This window comes from Paramacrobiotus metropolitanus, unplaced genomic scaffold (genome assembly GCF_019649055.1).
Source record: "Paramacrobiotus metropolitanus isolate TYO unplaced genomic scaffold, Prichtersi_v1.0 Parri_scaffold0000071, whole genome shotgun sequence".
Classification (NCBI taxonomy): domain Eukaryota; kingdom Metazoa; phylum Tardigrada; class Eutardigrada; order Parachela; family Macrobiotidae; genus Paramacrobiotus; species Paramacrobiotus metropolitanus.
Genome location: NW_026570291.1, coordinates 219,090 through 235,699, shown reverse-complemented (window position 1 = coordinate 235,699; position 16,610 = coordinate 219,090). Strand labels below are relative to the sequence as shown.

Genomic DNA, 16,610 nt, shown 5'->3' with positions numbered 1-16,610 from the left:
GTTCTAGTGCACCTTATCGCAGTCTTTAACGTTTGTTCGCGGCGCCCACATTTGATGTTTATGTGGCGTTTATTTCTTCTCCAGCATACTCCAGTTTTTAACCAACCAGAGGTCATCATTGTTTTATGAAAACCTCAAACGACAACAAAAGTCAAATAATTCCGAATACTATCAGATTCACAACAGCCTGTAAGGTCAGTGCCATTATTACCATTATAAGAAATCGGTCGGTTAAGCGATTCGAGAAACAAAAGAAAGAACACGAAGACAAACAGTACAAAAATAACATCCCATTTCAAATTATCAATGGAAACACTGGCACCGAAAATACGCATTCTTTTACCGCGCTTCGGCTTTACGGGCAATTTCCTTCAGATCCATTTTGACGTACCATTCGCCTTTAGGGAACGTGACCGAAAAGCCGGTATCCAGGGAAGCGCCCGTACGGACTTTCGCACCTTCGTGTTGCTGAATAACGTCACGAATGCTGAATCGTGGTCTGGCTTTGGCATCCTCTGGCGTAATCATTCTGTACGCCGCTATCGCATCATCCAGACTCGGAAACCATAAGTAGAACGTGATTCTGCAAACAAAAACTGTTAAGTAGGCAATTAATAGAATAGCACCGGTTTCAACTTTATACCGGCCCAATGAGTCAAAAGACAAATGCTCATTCATGATCATTCCGCCGCCCGCTTTAAACAGAAGAATCATGTCCTCCAACTGGGGCACAAATTTCCGGATGGTCGCAGCCCGTTTCAGCGCCGCCTGGAAGTAACCTTCGGTGAACACCAACAAGACCGAGAAATCCACAGTTACTTTGTCCATGTTCCCCCCACGTGGACGCTCCACCGTGAACAAGATGTCCTGGTTGGCGCAGACATTCAGCTGTAAGTAACAGCTCCACCAGGACATTCTCGCGATCTCATTGCAATCTGTAAAAATCAGGGTTAATCATACATGACCGTAAACATCGTCTGGCCGTTATGGGTAATTGCACCATGCCGACGCGCATTTTTTTTGCAAAATTTTCTGAAGACATGTGATTGTTAAGAAAGGTCTTGCTACAAAACTTACCGTTACTGAAAGCGTATAAACGCTTAAAACATTCGGTTACAAAGCTCACACCGTGCGAGTAACACAGTTAATAAAGCCAAACTAAACAAGCCGCACAAACTAGTCCTTCTCCCGTGAGCTTAAATTTTCACATCAACGTTAACCCGGGGAACTGCTAAGCAAAACCTTCGAAGTTGAGAAACGAAAAGCCGGTTTTAAGTAAATGCTGTTCCGAAGCCTAAGACTTACGGTTTGTCCCCGCAGAGCCACCGCCGCCATTTCCACTGCGAAAAACAGGGCGATCCTGTAGTTTCTTCAACATTTCCGGGCTGCCCTCGATGATACTGACCAAATCAGCCCGGTCATCCTCGCTCAAAACTCCTTTAAAATCGTATAAAATCGAATCCGACCAACGGAGGGCACGAACCGGCACCTCGAGGTAAGTCGGCATATGCTTTTCCACCGCCGCAATAAAACGTTCTCGCTCCTTCCCGTCGCGAAAGCCGAGGAACTGATGCATCGTTCTAAACAAAGCAGTTTTTCTAAAGTGTACTACAGAAACGAGCAGCGAAAAAAAAACAAATGCAGGCCGAACCAGATTAACTTACGGATGTCTGACTTTTTCTTGCAGCTTGTGAGCATCGATTCCACTTTTGGCATTCAGCTCGTCCAGCCACTTTGGGAGCAAAATCTTGAAAAGTGCATAATTTTAAGAAAAATAATCCAAACAACCTGAACTTAGCTTGGGAAAAGTCGAAGGCCAGTAATCGGTGTTACGTCACTCGCTAACCTCATCAAAAGAAGTGCGCCACTTGGTCGGAAGGTGGAGCACGGCAGATTCTCCATCATGCCGATGCTTGAACTCACAAGGACGGGAGCACGTGATAACAAATCCCCGACCGTCGAATACTTGGAAAAACTCATCCGGCAGCGGATTCACAGATGCAGCAATCGCGGCTTCCGAGGACAAAGTTCGTACAACCGTTTTGGCTCCATAATTTGGCATAATGTTTCTTGAATAAACAGAAAATACTTATACGAGTATGATCCACAAACAGGAAAATATTTGATTAAGAGAATCATATTCTTAAACTAACAAATTAAATTATCGTCGTGAATCAGAAACCTGGGTAATAATGTACAAGTGGGCCAGAAACATGTTTCACCCATGTTAAAAAAACGTCGACAGCACATTAACGCTTGCACTTGAAATAAGTACGTACAAATTACAATACAGCAGTGTCAACATCACAATTAAAGGTTTTCCGTCAAAGAGAATTAACTTCTCAATAATGACTAATTTCAACCAACTCCGAAGAATTTCAGCCAACGAATATTGTACGTACTATACGTAGCAATACGGTAGTACATATTACTATGATTTTTAAAATGAACAAAGAAGTTTCAATGAATGCCGAACGATTAGCATTTCCTACTGATTCTTCAGCGTCGGAATACCAAGGAGACCGCGACGAAACGCGTCCTCTTGTTCCGGGGTTGGTTTGTCTTTATCGTCGAGGCGCGGACATATCCCTGCCTTCTGCCAAAATTCCACGATTTTCAAGACATCCTCCATACGCGCCTCTTCCGAGATTGATTGGTCAGGGAAGATCCAGAGCTCCCTCTGCATGCGACTGACGACGGAATCCGCTTCTTCGTTGATCTGAAACAGCCGCGCGGTCACTGATCCTTTCCACGCATCGGCCAGTGAGCCTTCGTCACAGTGATCAACGGCACTCAACGCATCTTTTTTTGTCCGAAAGGTTACTTCAAATCCCCTGTAAATGTCCCATCAAAACTAGTACATGCAACAGGGAACACAACCACTTCCATACGGTTTCGTACTGTAAATGCGGCTTCAACTGGATGTAATGGGCCGGCTTCAAACCAAAGCGTTTCAAGAACTGCACCCCAATACGCTCCATATCCGGTTCATTCTGTAAAGTAACAAGAAAATCAAAAACATGTCAAACAGACGGTTCGAAATGCACAGCGCAGCGCACTCTACATCATATCATTTTCAAACGTGAGCAAACATGCCTCCATCTTTAAATCACAACGAGAATCATCCTGTACCTTTTTGTTAATAATGCCAAAAAAAACTTTGTATCCTGCCGCTGAGGAAGCAGGGTTTCGGCCACCGTTAGCAGTAGGGAAAGTTCGGGATCCCATGCTCAACCGATTAAATTGGAAGCAGATAGCAAAAAAAGTGCACAAAGAAAACGACAGAATAAATGGCCACCAGTCGACAGGACGCTAGTAACGTTAACGGGCTGACTTCCGCATTTATTTCAGGTAACCGCGATATAGAGTGGCTGCAGATAGCGCAACAATAGTATCGTACGAATTGCCATCCTCTGTAGTCTGTATTCGTACAAGTTTTCTTGCTCAATAGTCAAAATTTTAGTTTTGTCAGCTTGGTCATATTTTTATGGTTTATGATATTAATTTTTACGAATCTCTCAAACGCAGAATCGCTCTTCCATTTAGACGGTATTCCTTTGTCGGCCATGGCTCCCGGGTCCTTGCCTCAAAGTGCCCCCGCGGCCTCCGCGCCGCGATCCATTGCAGCGGGGGATATTGTGGCGCAGAGCGAAGCCTGGGTTTGGTCTTTCCACTGGGACAAGCACCAGATGCTCTGCGCGCACTGCTTCAAATTTGCCGATCATTTGTTGGTGTGCTCCCAGTGCCGATTGTACAGTTACTGCGATGCTAAGTGCCAGGTAAGGGATAGATTTTGTTGGTGATTGCAGATTGCTGAGTAGTATTTGAAATTATTGCTGCATTTTTTAAAGTGACGGTTTTTAAAGCAGTACAGTACAGTACTGCTTTGGTGTGAGTGCTGATGCAAAGTTGTTGTCTGCTCCCTAAGTTCTAACCCGTATTCCTAAGTTCTAACCCGTATTGTTTATTACAGTTTCAAAATCATTAGGCTCAGATTTACGATTCTATACGAGTAGCGATTCTAAATTTTGAACCGCTTACAGAAAGCAAATTGGAAGAAAGAACACAAGATGGAGTGCGATGTGCTTAAGCGGCTCAAAGAAAAGTTCAGTGGTGCACGACTTGATGATCTGAAAAAAGTTTCTCCCGCTAACGGGCATGATCTGGGTTTCTGGACGAACGAAACGATTCTGTTGAAAATACTGAATAAAATTCAGGTAAATTCCACCTAATGCAGCAATACTGCTGTAGTGTCGTTTCGTCTTCTTCCCTGGCGCTCGCTTTAAAAATTATTGTAAATGCAAGATTCCGCTGTTCAGGTGATTAAATATTATGTATGTAAATTTCTATAATTTGTTTTGAATTTATATAGCGGAATATCGACGATATTTTGCCCGGTGAGGGAATAAAGAAAACCGCCGTGCAGATTTTAGAAGGTCTTCCTTATAGCGCTGAATACGGCAAAATGACGAAACCGTAAGTGATTATAGTGCATTCTATGACTTGTTGTTCCGTTCCGCCAACTGGTAAGGAACACTAGCTTTGTTTTGATCGGTATTTCTTTCATACAAGTAATCGTTTTCTGAGTTTTAGAAAACTTTTTCGATTTGTAGCTGTTAACTAAAATATTATGGTATTTACCTGTTCAGTGCAGTATAGTTTTTATTTATTTTAATATTTAAAGCAAAAATAATTCGCAAGTGCGTGTTAACGTTTTCAGATGCAGGATTATTGAATACATATTTTTGACATACGGATTGTTGGTACAGTGTAATAGACTGTATAATATAGTCGTGTTAATGTTACACACTCGTATTGGCTACAGGAATCCAGGATTGTTTCGAGGCCTGCATGCTTTCATGGCAGAATGCCTGGGAGTGCCGGTGGAGAGTATGGTCCTGTCTGTCAGGGAAATGTTGGATCTGTACTGGAAAATCGGCTACAATGCTGCCATTATGAACAATTTTGAAGCGGCCTATCCCTTGCCGTTTGGCGCGGGCATCTTCCCCACCGTCAACTACCGTCAACTGACGCCGGTCTGCTCGGACAGTAATGTGACGGTGACCTTCCACGGGCGAAGCATCAAGATAATGGCCATCGACGACATTCACGAGTACAGAGGATTACAGGATGTAAGCATTTTAATAGTCGTTTTCGTGTAATATTTATACGAGTATATGAGCGTAAGAGTATATAAGTACGAGTACAATATAACATTAATCGTAAATAACCATAAACTGTGGTGCTGCTGCATATTAATTAATATGGTATGCGCAAAATTACTGCATGAATTGAATGCATTGTGTTACCCGTACAATTACACATGACTAGAAACAGCATCACGCCTGCTAACCGTAAGTGCGCATTTAGGTACTGTACATGAATAACATGATATTTATATCTGTACTGTATTAAACAGGTTTTTGAGACCGGCCGGGAGTCCATGACTATTTTGTGCATGCAAAAAATTAACATACAGTAATCTACGTATATATATTTGTAATCTGTAATGAACTTCACACGTTGCACTGCACAGGTACTTAGTTGTAAAACTGAATGCGTTTAATTTAATCAAATGCATTGGTTTAGTATCTTGGTAATAAATTGGAGTAGCAATAACAGTGGATAACTGTGAATATTTTTCTGAATTATCCAGAAAGACGCGGAAATGAAACATGACTGCAAATCTGTTCTCAAGTTTGAATAACAGCACTGCATGTCAGCTGGTGACCGTTTTGTATTTTATAGTGCCGCTGGTATGGACACATTCGTCGGCCACTGGGACGTACTGCAAAGCAGCGACAAGATCAGTTCCGCAAGCACTTCCACAAATTGTGCGAATGCCGGAAGTGCAGCAGTGAATATGTTAGAGTTTAATTTGACACCGAGGTTTTGCAACGTAAATGACTTTATCAGGCTGTCCGCTAAATGCAGTGCATTTCGGTAGTAATGGTTTGTCGTTCTCTTCACGAAAAATGTATTATTGTTAACCGTAATGCGTTTGTCTTTCAGGATGCGGAAATCAATCCACTGAAGTGTTCGACCTCTGGCTGCACGGAGCGTATTCCCAGTGACGAGCGCGCTCTGAATCCCTGTTCCCAGTGCGGTGCGATCAATGGCCCGCAGCTGCAGGCATTTCGCCGTCTGTCGCAAAAGCAGGAAAGAATGCTATCCGATAAATTAGCGAAAAATGACGACAATTTCAGAGAAGCGTTACCGTTACGAATTCACCTGTTGAAGGAATTGGATGACTCGGGTTTGGTACATCCAGAAGCGCATCTTCGTTACGTGTACGGATGGGATGCCGCTGATCAATACAATCAGCAGAAAAAATTCCCGGAGGCCTGGGATTTGTATGCTGCATTGGTCCCATGCGTCCGGTAAGACAATTAGAGAATTTCGACTGCTGTCTTCAGACTTTGAGCATGCAGCGAAAAGGGTTGCCGAAAATAATAAGCATAAAATTCCTTGTGTGACGCAAGAATTAAAGATAGAAGTACTCTAAGTTTTATTTGGAGTTCCGTTAGTTGCGCAGTTTCAGTTTTGGTAACCTTCGTCGTTGGTTGAGTTTAGCAATAATTTTGCTTCTTAAAATGTAAGTGTCTGATTTTTGCAGAACCGTGTTTCCCGAATACCACCTTCAACGTGCTCAACATCTGCAGAATGCCGGCATACACTGTCATGAGTGGTTTACAATCGAATCCATGCTCGTTCCACCGAACGATCGAGCGCGCTTCTTGTTCAGTTTCACGGGCATTCTCCCCACCGCACTGGACTTCCTGCAGGAATCATCGCGTATCTATTTTAAAGTATATGGACCTGACAGCAAGATGGCTCAGACAGTGCGGGAACAACTGACCAACATCGAAGATGATATCCGACTGCTTAAAAGGTAAAACTCCGGGGCAGTATGTAATTTATCCTGATTTACATTTCAAAATTGTGTTGCTGCGTTATAGCGAAATGGCAGTGCGGGAGGAAGATCCCGAACGATTTGCTGCGGTATCGGAGACAGTTTACGGAAATTTCACTGTCCCGGAACTACCACCCCATCTCGCTAACCGCCCGCAGTATGAGGAGCGGTCCTTGACCGCGGCCGACAGCGACATCGTGGTGGGTATCTTTCAGCGATTGTTGCCCAACTCTCCAGTGGACTGGCAGGAGATGGCGGGTTTCGTGTGGGGAGAGGATGGCGTAACGACGGCACGATACTATGGCAGTGCGGACGGTTACTACGAGCACCGTGCCAAAGTGCAGGATCGAGGGAAATACTGGAATGAGGAGCGTGATGATTGGGAAGCGAAGCCGTTCTCGTTGGCTACCATGATTAATTTAACCGAGCACAAGGAGAAAGCCTGCGTTCAGAGCTTAATGACCATGTTGGAAGAGAAATACGGATGGGGATCGGAAGTGATGGAGAGTCGAGCCAAGTTTGCGGATTTGTTCGAGGGAAAATTGGGGACGGTTGGCTGGATGATCTGCGAATTGATCAATTCACCGCCACATTTGTCGTCGGCACTGTATGAAGATGTAAAGTATGTCTGCGTTAATTGCAATTTTTCACTTACAAATCTCTACTCGTACAAATCGTAAGTACTGACAGTACGAATCAGTAGTTATTTGGTACCTTTTTGCCGTACTTGTATTACGTTGCTTGCAGAACTTTTTTAAATATTTTATTCCATAAATACGCCAAAGAACTGCAGGACATTTCATTTTCTTGTGCATCGAAAAAAATTTTCGGTTGGCTTGGTACGATATTTCCATTTAAAGGATATGGGCACTGCAGTTAATATTAACAATTATTGTCAGTGAAAATTCTGTTTTTTTATGCAGTGATTTAAATTTCACATAGGGACAATATTGATGAAGCCGTTGCGAAATCGAAACCATTCGCTGTTGATCGGCATTTGATGATTGCCAAAGCCCATTTACCAGCCGGACGCTCGATGCGTGATGCGGTTTTTGCCAATAAGCTGGAAGAATTGTGGTATAAGGTAACTGGTAGACTAATCATCATTTTGAGGTTTGACGTAGTCGTAAGTTTCAGCTTTTTTTTAACATTGCAGAATGCTCAAGCCAGTTATTTTTTTCCTGTGGGCAGCCCCCGGAGCTACATTGACCAGGAGATGCGCGGGAAGAAACTGGTGCCTGTTCGCGTGGTCATGCTGCTGGATGCGAAGAGGCTGTACAAGATGATCCAGGATTTGGTATTTGGGGAAGGCTCGTAGCATCTGATTTTGGTTGTTGTCAAAAATATTCTTGCTTGCGAATGCGCAGAAATGTTGCTCATATTATTGTTTAAAATGCCCTACATATGTGCTTATCTTGCCGTTTATGATGGATCTTCCCTGCAAAGCATGCCTTTAGTACTGGACTAATTTTTGGTCTTTCCTTTAATTCTGATGTTCTGTCAGTTATTATATTTACACGTACATTAAACTGCGTCGTACGGTTACTTCCTTGTCGTTGGTATATCTACACTCTTGGTTTTCGGCGGTTACCTCTTTGTTACTGTTCTCACAATTCTTACGCAACACACTTACATCGATAATATTAAGTATTATATTAGTCCAGTACTAAAGGCAGTGGGCGTGGAGACAGTAGGACCACTCGGACCGGAAGCCTCTCGGCTGATCAGCGAGCTGGGCAAGATGATATGGCAGGAAACAGGCGAGATACGTGCAACTGAGTATCTGCGCCAGAGGTTCAGCATCGAAATCCAGCGTGGAAACGCCGCATCCGTCCTGGGAACGGCACCAGCCTCGGCTGATTTAGATCAAATGTTCTCAGTGATTCGGGCGCCTGTTTCTGCTGTCTGTTGATGCTGTGTGATGCTCCTGTTTTTCATTTGTTTAATTGATAGACGTATTACTAAAAATTAAAATTTGAATATTGAAAAGTATTATATAGATATACTTTATACCATTGTATTTGTACAACTCTCAGTGTGTACGTAATGCAGTATTTTTTGCGTTAAACAGTTAAAATAATATTATTATTATTCTAATTAAAGGGCAATGCACTTTGCACATACAAACACGTACTCGTCAGTGCAACGGAGGTAGTCGCCCGCATGACTGAACGTCTGCAGATCATACCAGCCCACCAGGCACTGTATCTACTTCGATGCAGTATGGGACCGGTAAGGCTGCTTTACAAATTGCGTACTGGCAGGTGTTACTTGCAGGAACCCTTGCTGAATGATTTCGACACCATGATACGTGATAGCCTGTCCAGAATAACCAACACTGCCATCACCGACGTAATCTGGACACAGGCGTCACTTCCGGTATCAAGAGGCGGTTTAGGCATTAGGAGTATTGTTAAGCTAGCACTGCCGGCCTTTCTGGCCTCGGCTTATTCAGTTGCTCCCTTGGCCTCCGCAATTACGAACTACCAGCCGGAGACGTATTGTAGTGAACCAACCACCTTATGGCAGCAGTTGACGAATCAAGATGCGCCGCCACCTGGAGTTCGGGGAGTGCAGAAAGCGTGGGACGAACCTATCATAAGATCAGATTTGAGACTGTTGGAGAGGGCTTTTGAAAACGATATCGCTAGCCAGGCGCGGATGTTGGCAGTCAGCACCAAAGAGGCGGGCGCATGGCTCCAAGCACTACCGGCAGCATCCCTTGGAAACTTACTTAACGACTCCGGCCTAAGGACAGCTGTGGCGCTGCGCCTGGGTGCACCGGTATGCACACCACACCAGTGCATTTGCGGCGACCAAGCGGATGAGCATGGCTACCATGGCTCAAGTTGCAAGTTCAGTGCCGGGCGGAAACCGACCCATGAAAGTCTCAAAGCGGTCATAAAGCGCGCCTTTGCGTCAGCTGGAATCGAAACTGAACTGGAACCTCCTGGAATCTCCCGTACAGATGGCAAACGACCAGACGGAGTGACAATTTCCCCGTGGGAAAGAGGAAAGGCGCTGGCATGGGATGTAACCTGCCGGAGCACCATGGCCTTGTCGTACATTGCAGCCACATCCACTCGAGCCGGAGCTGCAGCAGCGCTAGCCGAGCGGAGCAAGACCGAGAAATACCGCAACATCACCCAGGATTACTGGTTCAAGCCTCTGGCTTTCGAGACCTACGGAACATTCGGACCAGAAACCACAGGGCTGCTTACCGTGCTAGGGAAGATGATACAGCAGCAGTCAGGCGAACCACGAGCACTTGAGTTCTTGCGTCAACGTATCAGCATCGAAATTCAGCGAGGAAACGCAGCATCTATCATGGGAACAGCACCACCGACGGCGAATTTAGACGAGATCTTTTCTGTTATTCGCCCTCCTGTGGTTGTAGATGTTGCTGTGTAACTCGCCTGTGTTTTCAGCTTCTCATGAACTTGTGTAAAATGTGTGAAAAAATGTTTGTTGCTTCTAATTAAAGCACTAGAACAATAAAACACGTACTGTACGTGCTTTCTCAGTATAATAAAAGGTACGTGCAGTACTCGTACATTATCGTTAGTACAGTACAATGCACTCTACGAAATTCTTCGTCACCGCTCCAACAGTGAATTAAATTTCCTTTCCTGTGCTGAACAGTCAACAGATCGTCCAAAAATCCTCTCATTCGATAATCGTTCGCAACTTTTTACCACAAACAGTGCTTTACATTCGTTTTATGCCTTTGTGCTTCCCCTACAGGGATTACTTAATTGTTTCCTTCCAGTTCCAGTTGAATCTTATGTTGTTCCTACATGGATATGCCTCAAGTTGTTCCATCGGTCGCCGCGCCGCGACCCATTGCCGCGGGGGAGATTGTGGCGCAGAGCGAAGCCTGGGTTTGGTCTTTCCACTGGGACAAGCACCAGATGCTCTGCGCGCACTGTTTCAAATTTTCCGACCATTTGTTGGCGACGTGTTCCAAATGTAAACTTTACTACTACTGCGGCGCGAAATGCCTGGTAAGTACTGGAGCAAGTATTTGGTTTTGTTACGTAACTGCTAATGGGAACATAGGTACGAGATATTATTGTCCGTTTACCGCGTGCATGCAGATTAAAACTGGTTCTGCTTACATAAGATGCACACAAAATTACAGCGAAGAAGTCTAGGCTTAGCCGCTTATGTATAGTATTTCGCTTCGGTACTGCTGCAGTAACCACTATAAAAATTATTTTAAATCCCGTACTGTTCCTTACATTTTCTACAGTTAATTGTCAGGTTCAGTTTTATACGACTTATAGCGATGTGACCATTTGCAGAAAGATAGCTGGAAGAAGGAGCACAATCTGGAATGTGACATGCTGAAGCGACTCCGAGAACGATTCAGCGGCGCACGGATCAGTGACCTAAAGAACGTGTGTCCCGCTAGTGGGCAGGATCTTGGCATCTGGACGAATGAAATTATTCTGCTGAAAATACTGAATAAAATCCAGGTACCAGTAGAAAACTTTAACTACTGCACTCGTAGAGATTCTACGTATGTTTTCTGGCGCTCAATAATTTGTACATGTGACAGTGAAATTCGTGCGATTTAAAATCAGAACATTTTTTGAAAAATCTAATCGCATGTCGTATTTGCCCTAGCGGAAAGCGGACGATCATCTGCCTGGCGCAGGAACCAAGAAAACCACCATAGAGATTCTGGACGCCCTTCCATACAAGTCCGAATTCGGCAAAACGAAGAAATCGTAAGTGTTGCGAAACCTCTTATGCTTTATAGTGCAACTACTGATTCGACTAACTGGTCATAACAGTTGCCGTTTTCTCTTTTAAATGTGCAGTTATTTTTTTGATTTTAAAATTTTGTTATACACACGCCGTAGTGTATCCCAGACGTGTAATTGTCGCGTTAAAGCGCTGTGTGTGGAAACTGATATCGTTTGTATTGTGTGAGCATTGACCTTTCTGGAGCATTGTTTTTGCAGTGATCTGGGGTTGTACAAAACCCTTCACGCCCTCATGGCCGAATGTCTGGGAGTGCCGGTGGAGAGCATGCTCGTATCTGTGAAAGAGATGCGGGATTACCATCAGAAAGTGTTTTACAGTTCTGCCGCCATGAACAGTTTCGAAGCTGCGTACCCTTTTCCGTTCGGCGCCGGCATCTTCCCCACCGTCAACCATCGCCAGCTGACGCCGGTTTGCTCCGACAGCAATGTGACGCTGACCTTCCACGGACGGTTCATCAAGATAATGGCCATCGACGACATTCCCGAGTACAGAGGATTACAGGATGTAAGCAAGCTAAGAGCAGCGTTTGAATAGTCTTTTTTCCGTTTCGGAAAATTTTGTATATTTTGTTTATTTAAAGCAGAATGGGTTGAAGTTTATTAAATTGTCTGTTTATAGACAGGAGATTTAATAAGTATACACTGCGTAAAACATGTTGCAATCTTATTTTGACTTCGGATAATTTTTTGACGTTCTCTGTTAGAGATGACAAAATATGATATACTGTAATTATAACGCACTATTCATGATACTTAATTTAGTGTCGTTCGTATGGTCACATTCGTCGACCACTTGGACGTACAGCGAAACAGCGACAAGATTTGTTCCGCAAACATTTTAACAAATCATGCGAATGCCGGAAGTGCAGCAGTGAATACGTAAGGGTTTTACTAATTCCCCACTAAATTTTTGGCCATTTAGTAATAAATGAACCCAATCAGATTGCCGTTATTAAGCGCTAAATTGCTGGACATGTCGATAGTAATGACTTTGCTGTTCTCTTCACAAATGTTAAAATGTTGTTAACTTTGAGGTGTTGGTCTTACAGGATGCGGACATCAATCCACTGAAGTGCTCGACCACTGGCTGCGCGGAGCGTATTCCCAGTGATGAGCGCGCGCTGAATCCCTGCTCACAGTGCGGTGCGATCAACGGCCAGCAGTTGCAGGCATTCCGGCGTTTGTCACGAAAGCAGGAAAAGGTGTTCACTGAGCATTTAGCAGCAAAAAATGACAATTTCCATGAAGCGTTACCGTTACGGATCCGCCTGTTGAAAGAACTGGATGATTCGGGTTTGGTACATCCGGAAGCGCATCTTCGCTACGTGTACGGATGGGATGCTGCTGATCAATACACTCAACAGAAACGATTCCCGGAGGCCTGGGAACTGTATGCTGCATTGGTCCCATGCGTGCGGTAAAAAAGTGTTTGAAAGTTGTAGCGATTACATGTTTACATGTTATACGGGTTAACCTACGTTGCACTTTTTAGAAAGCTTGAAATACAGAATCGCATTACTTCTTGCACCGGTTATCCTTGAATGTGGATCTCGCAATAATTGCCATTTCTTAACTGCAGGTGTTTGATTTTGCAGAACCGTTTTTCCCGAATACCACCTTCAACGTGCGCAGCATCTGCAAAATGCGGGCATCCACTGTCATGCGTGGTTCACCATCGAATCAATGCTTGTTTCTCCGAATGATCGTGCGCGCTTCTTATCTCATTTCGAAGATGTTCTCCCCACAGCCCTGGACTTTCTGCAGGAATCCTCGCGTATCTATGCCAAAGTGTACGGTTCGGACAGCACGATGGTGAAAACCGTGCGCGAGCAGCTGAACAACATCGAAGACGACATTCGACTACTGAAAAGGTAAAGTATGTTAAATTTATAATGATGACCTTTAAAAATGCAGTATTGCAGTGAGGTGGCAGTGCGCGAGGAAGATCCCGAACGGTTCGCTGCTGTATCGGAAAACATCTATGGTAATATCACTGTCCCGGAGCTGCCAGCCCATCTGACTAACGTGCCGCAGTTTGAGGAACGATCATTGAGCGTTGCCGACAGTGACATCGTGGTGAGTATCTTTCAGCGACTGCTGCCCAACTCTCCGGTGGACTGGAAGGAAATGGCGGGTTTCGTGTGGGGAGAGGATGGTGTGACGACGGCACGATACTATGGCAGTGCGGACGGTTATTACAAGCACCATATCACAGTGGAGAGCCGGGGAAGTTACTGGAGTGAGGAGCCGGATGACTTTGAAGCGAAGCCGTTCTCGTTGGCAACCATGATTAATTTGACGGAGCACCATGAGAAAGCCTGCGTTCAGAGCTTGATGGCCATGTTGGAGGAGAAGTACGGATGGGGAACGGAGGTGATGGAAAGCCGGGCGAAATTTGCGGATTTGTTCGAGGGAAAATTGGGGAAGATTGGCTGGATGATCTGCGAGCTGGTCAATACACCGCCGGTCTTGTCGTCGGCTTTGTTCGAAGATGTAAAGTATGTATGAGTACTTTATTGCTTCTTTTTCGAAATCATGAGTTATGCCATCCGTGCCGTGCTTGCGTTTATTTTACTGTAAGTTTAGAATATGTGTGTCAATACTGTAACTGATGAAATAAATCAGATAGATGATTAAGTTTAACTTACAAGTTAAACCGGGATTAATTTGATTTATTGTTTCCAGTAAACTGATGGAGTTTTCCTTATCAAGGTGTTTGTTATTGCAGTTGAATAATATTAATGGATTCAGAGGTAGACGTTCTGCTATTTGTTGTGCTTTAATAAGTTGCTGTTTTCACCTAGAGACAACATTGACAAAGCCGTTTCGGAATCGAAGCCTTTCGCTGTTGATCGGCATTTGGTGATTGCCAAAGCCCATTTACCAGTCGGACGCTCAATGCGCGATGCGGTATTCGCCAATGACCTGGAGGAATTGTGGTATAAGGTAAACTGGCCATGTAAAAGTCCGTAGCGTTAGTATTTTTTTGTTTCAGTGTTGTGCCGCTTTTTTAGAATGCCCAAGCTAGTTATGTTTTCCCTGTGGGTGGCGACAGGAACTACATTTCCCAGAGGATGCGCGGGAAGAAACTGGTACCCATTCGCGTGGTCATGTTGCTGGATGCGAAGAGGCTGTACAAGATGATCAAGGATTTAACTCATGGATGAGGCTTGTAGAATCTGCTTTCCCTCGCAGTCGAAATTTGTTTTAGCAGTAAATATGAGAACCTGTTGCTCACACGATATAGAATCAGAAAGCGAAATTGCCCAGTGTTCCTATCTCGCCGTTGGTGACTTCGTGCTAAATGCATGTTATGTTTTTATAACTGGATTAACTTTCTGATGTCTTTCTTTAATTTTAATTGTTTTGTTATATTGTGTTCGTGTATTTGTTTAACTGTGCACGTTAAGTTTATTGTTGTTATTCTACGGATACTGTTCTGCGGTGATATAAAAAGAAAAGGAGGCGCTGCGTCCTGGTATTCAGATGTACAGTACATACAGTATATATCTAAATACCGCAAATAATATTATTTTAGTTATTAAAATTAATTCAAAATCAACTTTAACCTAATTTGCAATAGTAACAAGCCCTTGCTGCGGAAAACATGACCATGCATCCTGCGTGTCATTGGGTTACAAACAGAAGTATTAGTACCGTAGTAAGTAAGCGGTATTGACGATGAGATAATATATGTATTACAAGTATCGGTCGCGCTATCGCGCGACCAGTTGTGTTTGAGGTATGGTAGTATGAAAGAAATACAAAATATACTTCGTACAGCAATAAAAAAAATTTTGAGAAATATTTCAAATATAAAACCCAGCGAGGCCAGCTGCGAAAACATTTTAAACATGAAGAAATGCGGTTTTTATCGCGTTTTTAATGTAACTTTATATTACCGATCTCATGAACTGAAAACTTGAATTTTTTGGTTCCACAGATAATATTTTAACGGTGATAAAATGGATTGAGTGGGGTCATATACAGGTCGATCACACCAAGTGTGGGCAGTTGCAAAAAATATATTAAAAATATGTCTGTGAGTCGTTTTATTGCTTTGTCGGCATATTTAAAAAAAAATAAAATTCTAATAAAATTTTTTTTGCAAATCCAGCACCATCAAAACTAATATCTTTTAATGTGCTAGTAGGGAGCCGAGCGGTGTTTTTGGGAAGGGCACCTGTCAGTTTTTTTATGGTTATAACTACCCTTGGGAAAATCTCAGCGTTAAGATTGCTGCCTGGAGTATTCTGGAAGTCATTGTACAGCCCTTAAGATGTTCGTTACGCGTTATTAGCAAAATCTTGCGTGATCAGTGATCGAGGGGAACTCGAAGCAAAGGGCATCTCCCATAGACTTATGTGGTAGAAAGCACCTACCGAGAAATGTGGTTGCCTAGCGCAAGGAGCGGGGAATCTCAAACTAATAATTTCCATGAATTAGACATGGACTACCTGAGTTAATTTTGGAGTGTCGATAAATATCTACAACACAGGAAAGGAGATATAAGTCCTGGACGAATGGAGAAAAAAATTAGTGAAGCGATGACTAAAAAAAGTCATGAGTGCTGGAGAAAGTGGGCGGATTGGAACGTCTTGAGCCTTTTGTTTTGATGAAAAGTTTTAAGCGGACAGTGAACACTTTCTCAACGTGATTTTGTCAAGAATGCACATTTGAGACACTCCATGGCTGCACTGAGACGGCGGAAGTGGGGTTGCCCACCCTTTAACGGTGCCCGCACTGACTCTGCAAAGGTCAGGCGGGTTTGGTGAAACTCGGTTCATGGCAGGCATGTTTCGCAGAGTATTGGTTGGGCAACAGCCCAAATTTATCACTTTGCGATAAGACGTCAACGAAAGCTCTAAACAAATTTAAAGTCGGAAGACTGCAACCACGGCCGATGGGTCAAGCCCCATTTCCAA

General features: G+C 43.8%; 4 protein-coding genes across 4 annotated transcripts; 3 read left to right on the top strand and 1 right to left on the bottom strand.

Moving 5' to 3' along the window:
• Nucleotides 1–60: 60 nt before the first annotated feature.
• On the bottom strand, nt 61–3,282 carry LOC129594792 (uncharacterized). The gene is made up of 8 exons (XM_055491594.1): nt 3,133–3,282; nt 2,902–2,993; nt 2,493–2,834; nt 1,847–2,069; nt 1,665–1,747; nt 1,306–1,580; nt 644–935; nt 61–583 (listed from the first exon to the last, which is right to left on the bottom strand). Exons 1-8 carry the CDS (start codon nt 3,226–3,228, stop codon nt 340–342), a joined length of 1,647 nt encoding a protein of 548 aa, XP_055347569.1. The 5' UTR covers nt 3,229–3,282; the 3' UTR covers nt 61–339.
• Nucleotides 3,283–3,440: 158 nt separating this feature from the next.
• LOC129594746 (uncharacterized) lies at nt 3,441–8,863 on the top strand. Its single transcript, XM_055491533.1, has 10 exons — nt 3,441–3,779; nt 4,044–4,217; nt 4,373–4,476; nt 4,826–5,132; nt 5,749–5,865; nt 6,013–6,380; nt 6,617–6,892; nt 6,960–7,535; nt 7,856–7,997; nt 8,070–8,863. Exons 1-10 carry the CDS (start codon nt 3,495–3,497, stop codon nt 8,229–8,231), a joined length of 2,511 nt encoding a protein of 836 aa, XP_055347508.1. The 5' UTR covers nt 3,441–3,494; the 3' UTR covers nt 8,232–8,863.
• A 287-nt stretch (nt 8,864–9,150) lies between these two features.
• LOC129594739 (uncharacterized) lies at nt 9,151–10,403 on the top strand. The gene has a single exon (XM_055491525.1). The coding sequence runs from the start codon at nt 9,218–9,220 to the stop codon at nt 10,322–10,324; it is 1,107 nt and encodes a 368-aa protein (XP_055347500.1). The 5' UTR covers nt 9,151–9,217; the 3' UTR covers nt 10,325–10,403.
• A 123-nt stretch (nt 10,404–10,526) lies between these two features.
• LOC129594738 (uncharacterized) lies at nt 10,527–15,151 on the top strand. The gene is made up of 10 exons (XM_055491524.1): nt 10,527–10,917; nt 11,218–11,391; nt 11,543–11,646; nt 11,884–12,190; nt 12,448–12,564; nt 12,735–13,102; nt 13,281–13,556; nt 13,608–14,183; nt 14,490–14,631; nt 14,700–15,151. The coding sequence occupies exons 1-10, from the start codon at nt 10,711–10,713 to the stop codon at nt 14,850–14,852; spliced, it is 2,424 nt and encodes an 807-aa protein (XP_055347499.1). The 5' UTR covers nt 10,527–10,710; the 3' UTR covers nt 14,853–15,151.
• Nucleotides 15,152–16,610: the final 1,459 nt, after the last annotated feature.

Coding starts and splice junctions, on each gene's coding strand:
- LOC129594792 (XM_055491594.1), bottom strand. CDS start 3,228: ATGGGATCCCGAACTTTCCCTACTGCTAACGGTGGCCGAAACCCTGCT. Junction 1,748..1,846: donor GGCGCACTTCTTTTGATGAG/GTTAGCGAGTGA, acceptor GCACTTTTCAAG/ATTTTGCTCCCAAAGTGGCT. Junction 584..643: donor TCTTTTGACTCATTGGGCCG/GTATAAAGTTGA, acceptor TTTTGTTTGCAG/AATCACGTTCTACTTATGGT.
- LOC129594746 (XM_055491533.1), top strand. CDS start 3,495: ATGATATTAATTTTTACGAATCTCTCAAACGCAGAATCGCTCTTCCAT. Junction 4,218..4,372: donor AAATACTGAATAAAATTCAG/GTAAATTCCACC, acceptor GAATTTATATAG/CGGAATATCGACGATATTTT. Junction 7,536..7,855: donor GCACTGTATGAAGATGTAAA/GTATGTCTGCGT, acceptor AATTTCACATAG/GGACAATATTGATGAAGCCG.
- LOC129594739 (XM_055491525.1), top strand. CDS start 9,218: ATGATACGTGATAGCCTGTCCAGAATAACCAACACTGCCATCACCGAC.
- LOC129594738 (XM_055491524.1), top strand. CDS start 10,711: ATGGATATGCCTCAAGTTGTTCCATCGGTCGCCGCGCCGCGACCCATT. Junction 13,103..13,280: donor GCATTGGTCCCATGCGTGCG/GTAAAAAAGTGT, acceptor TTGATTTTGCAG/AACCGTTTTTCCCGAATACC. Junction 14,632..14,699: donor TGGAGGAATTGTGGTATAAG/GTAAACTGGCCA, acceptor CCGCTTTTTTAG/AATGCCCAAGCTAGTTATGT.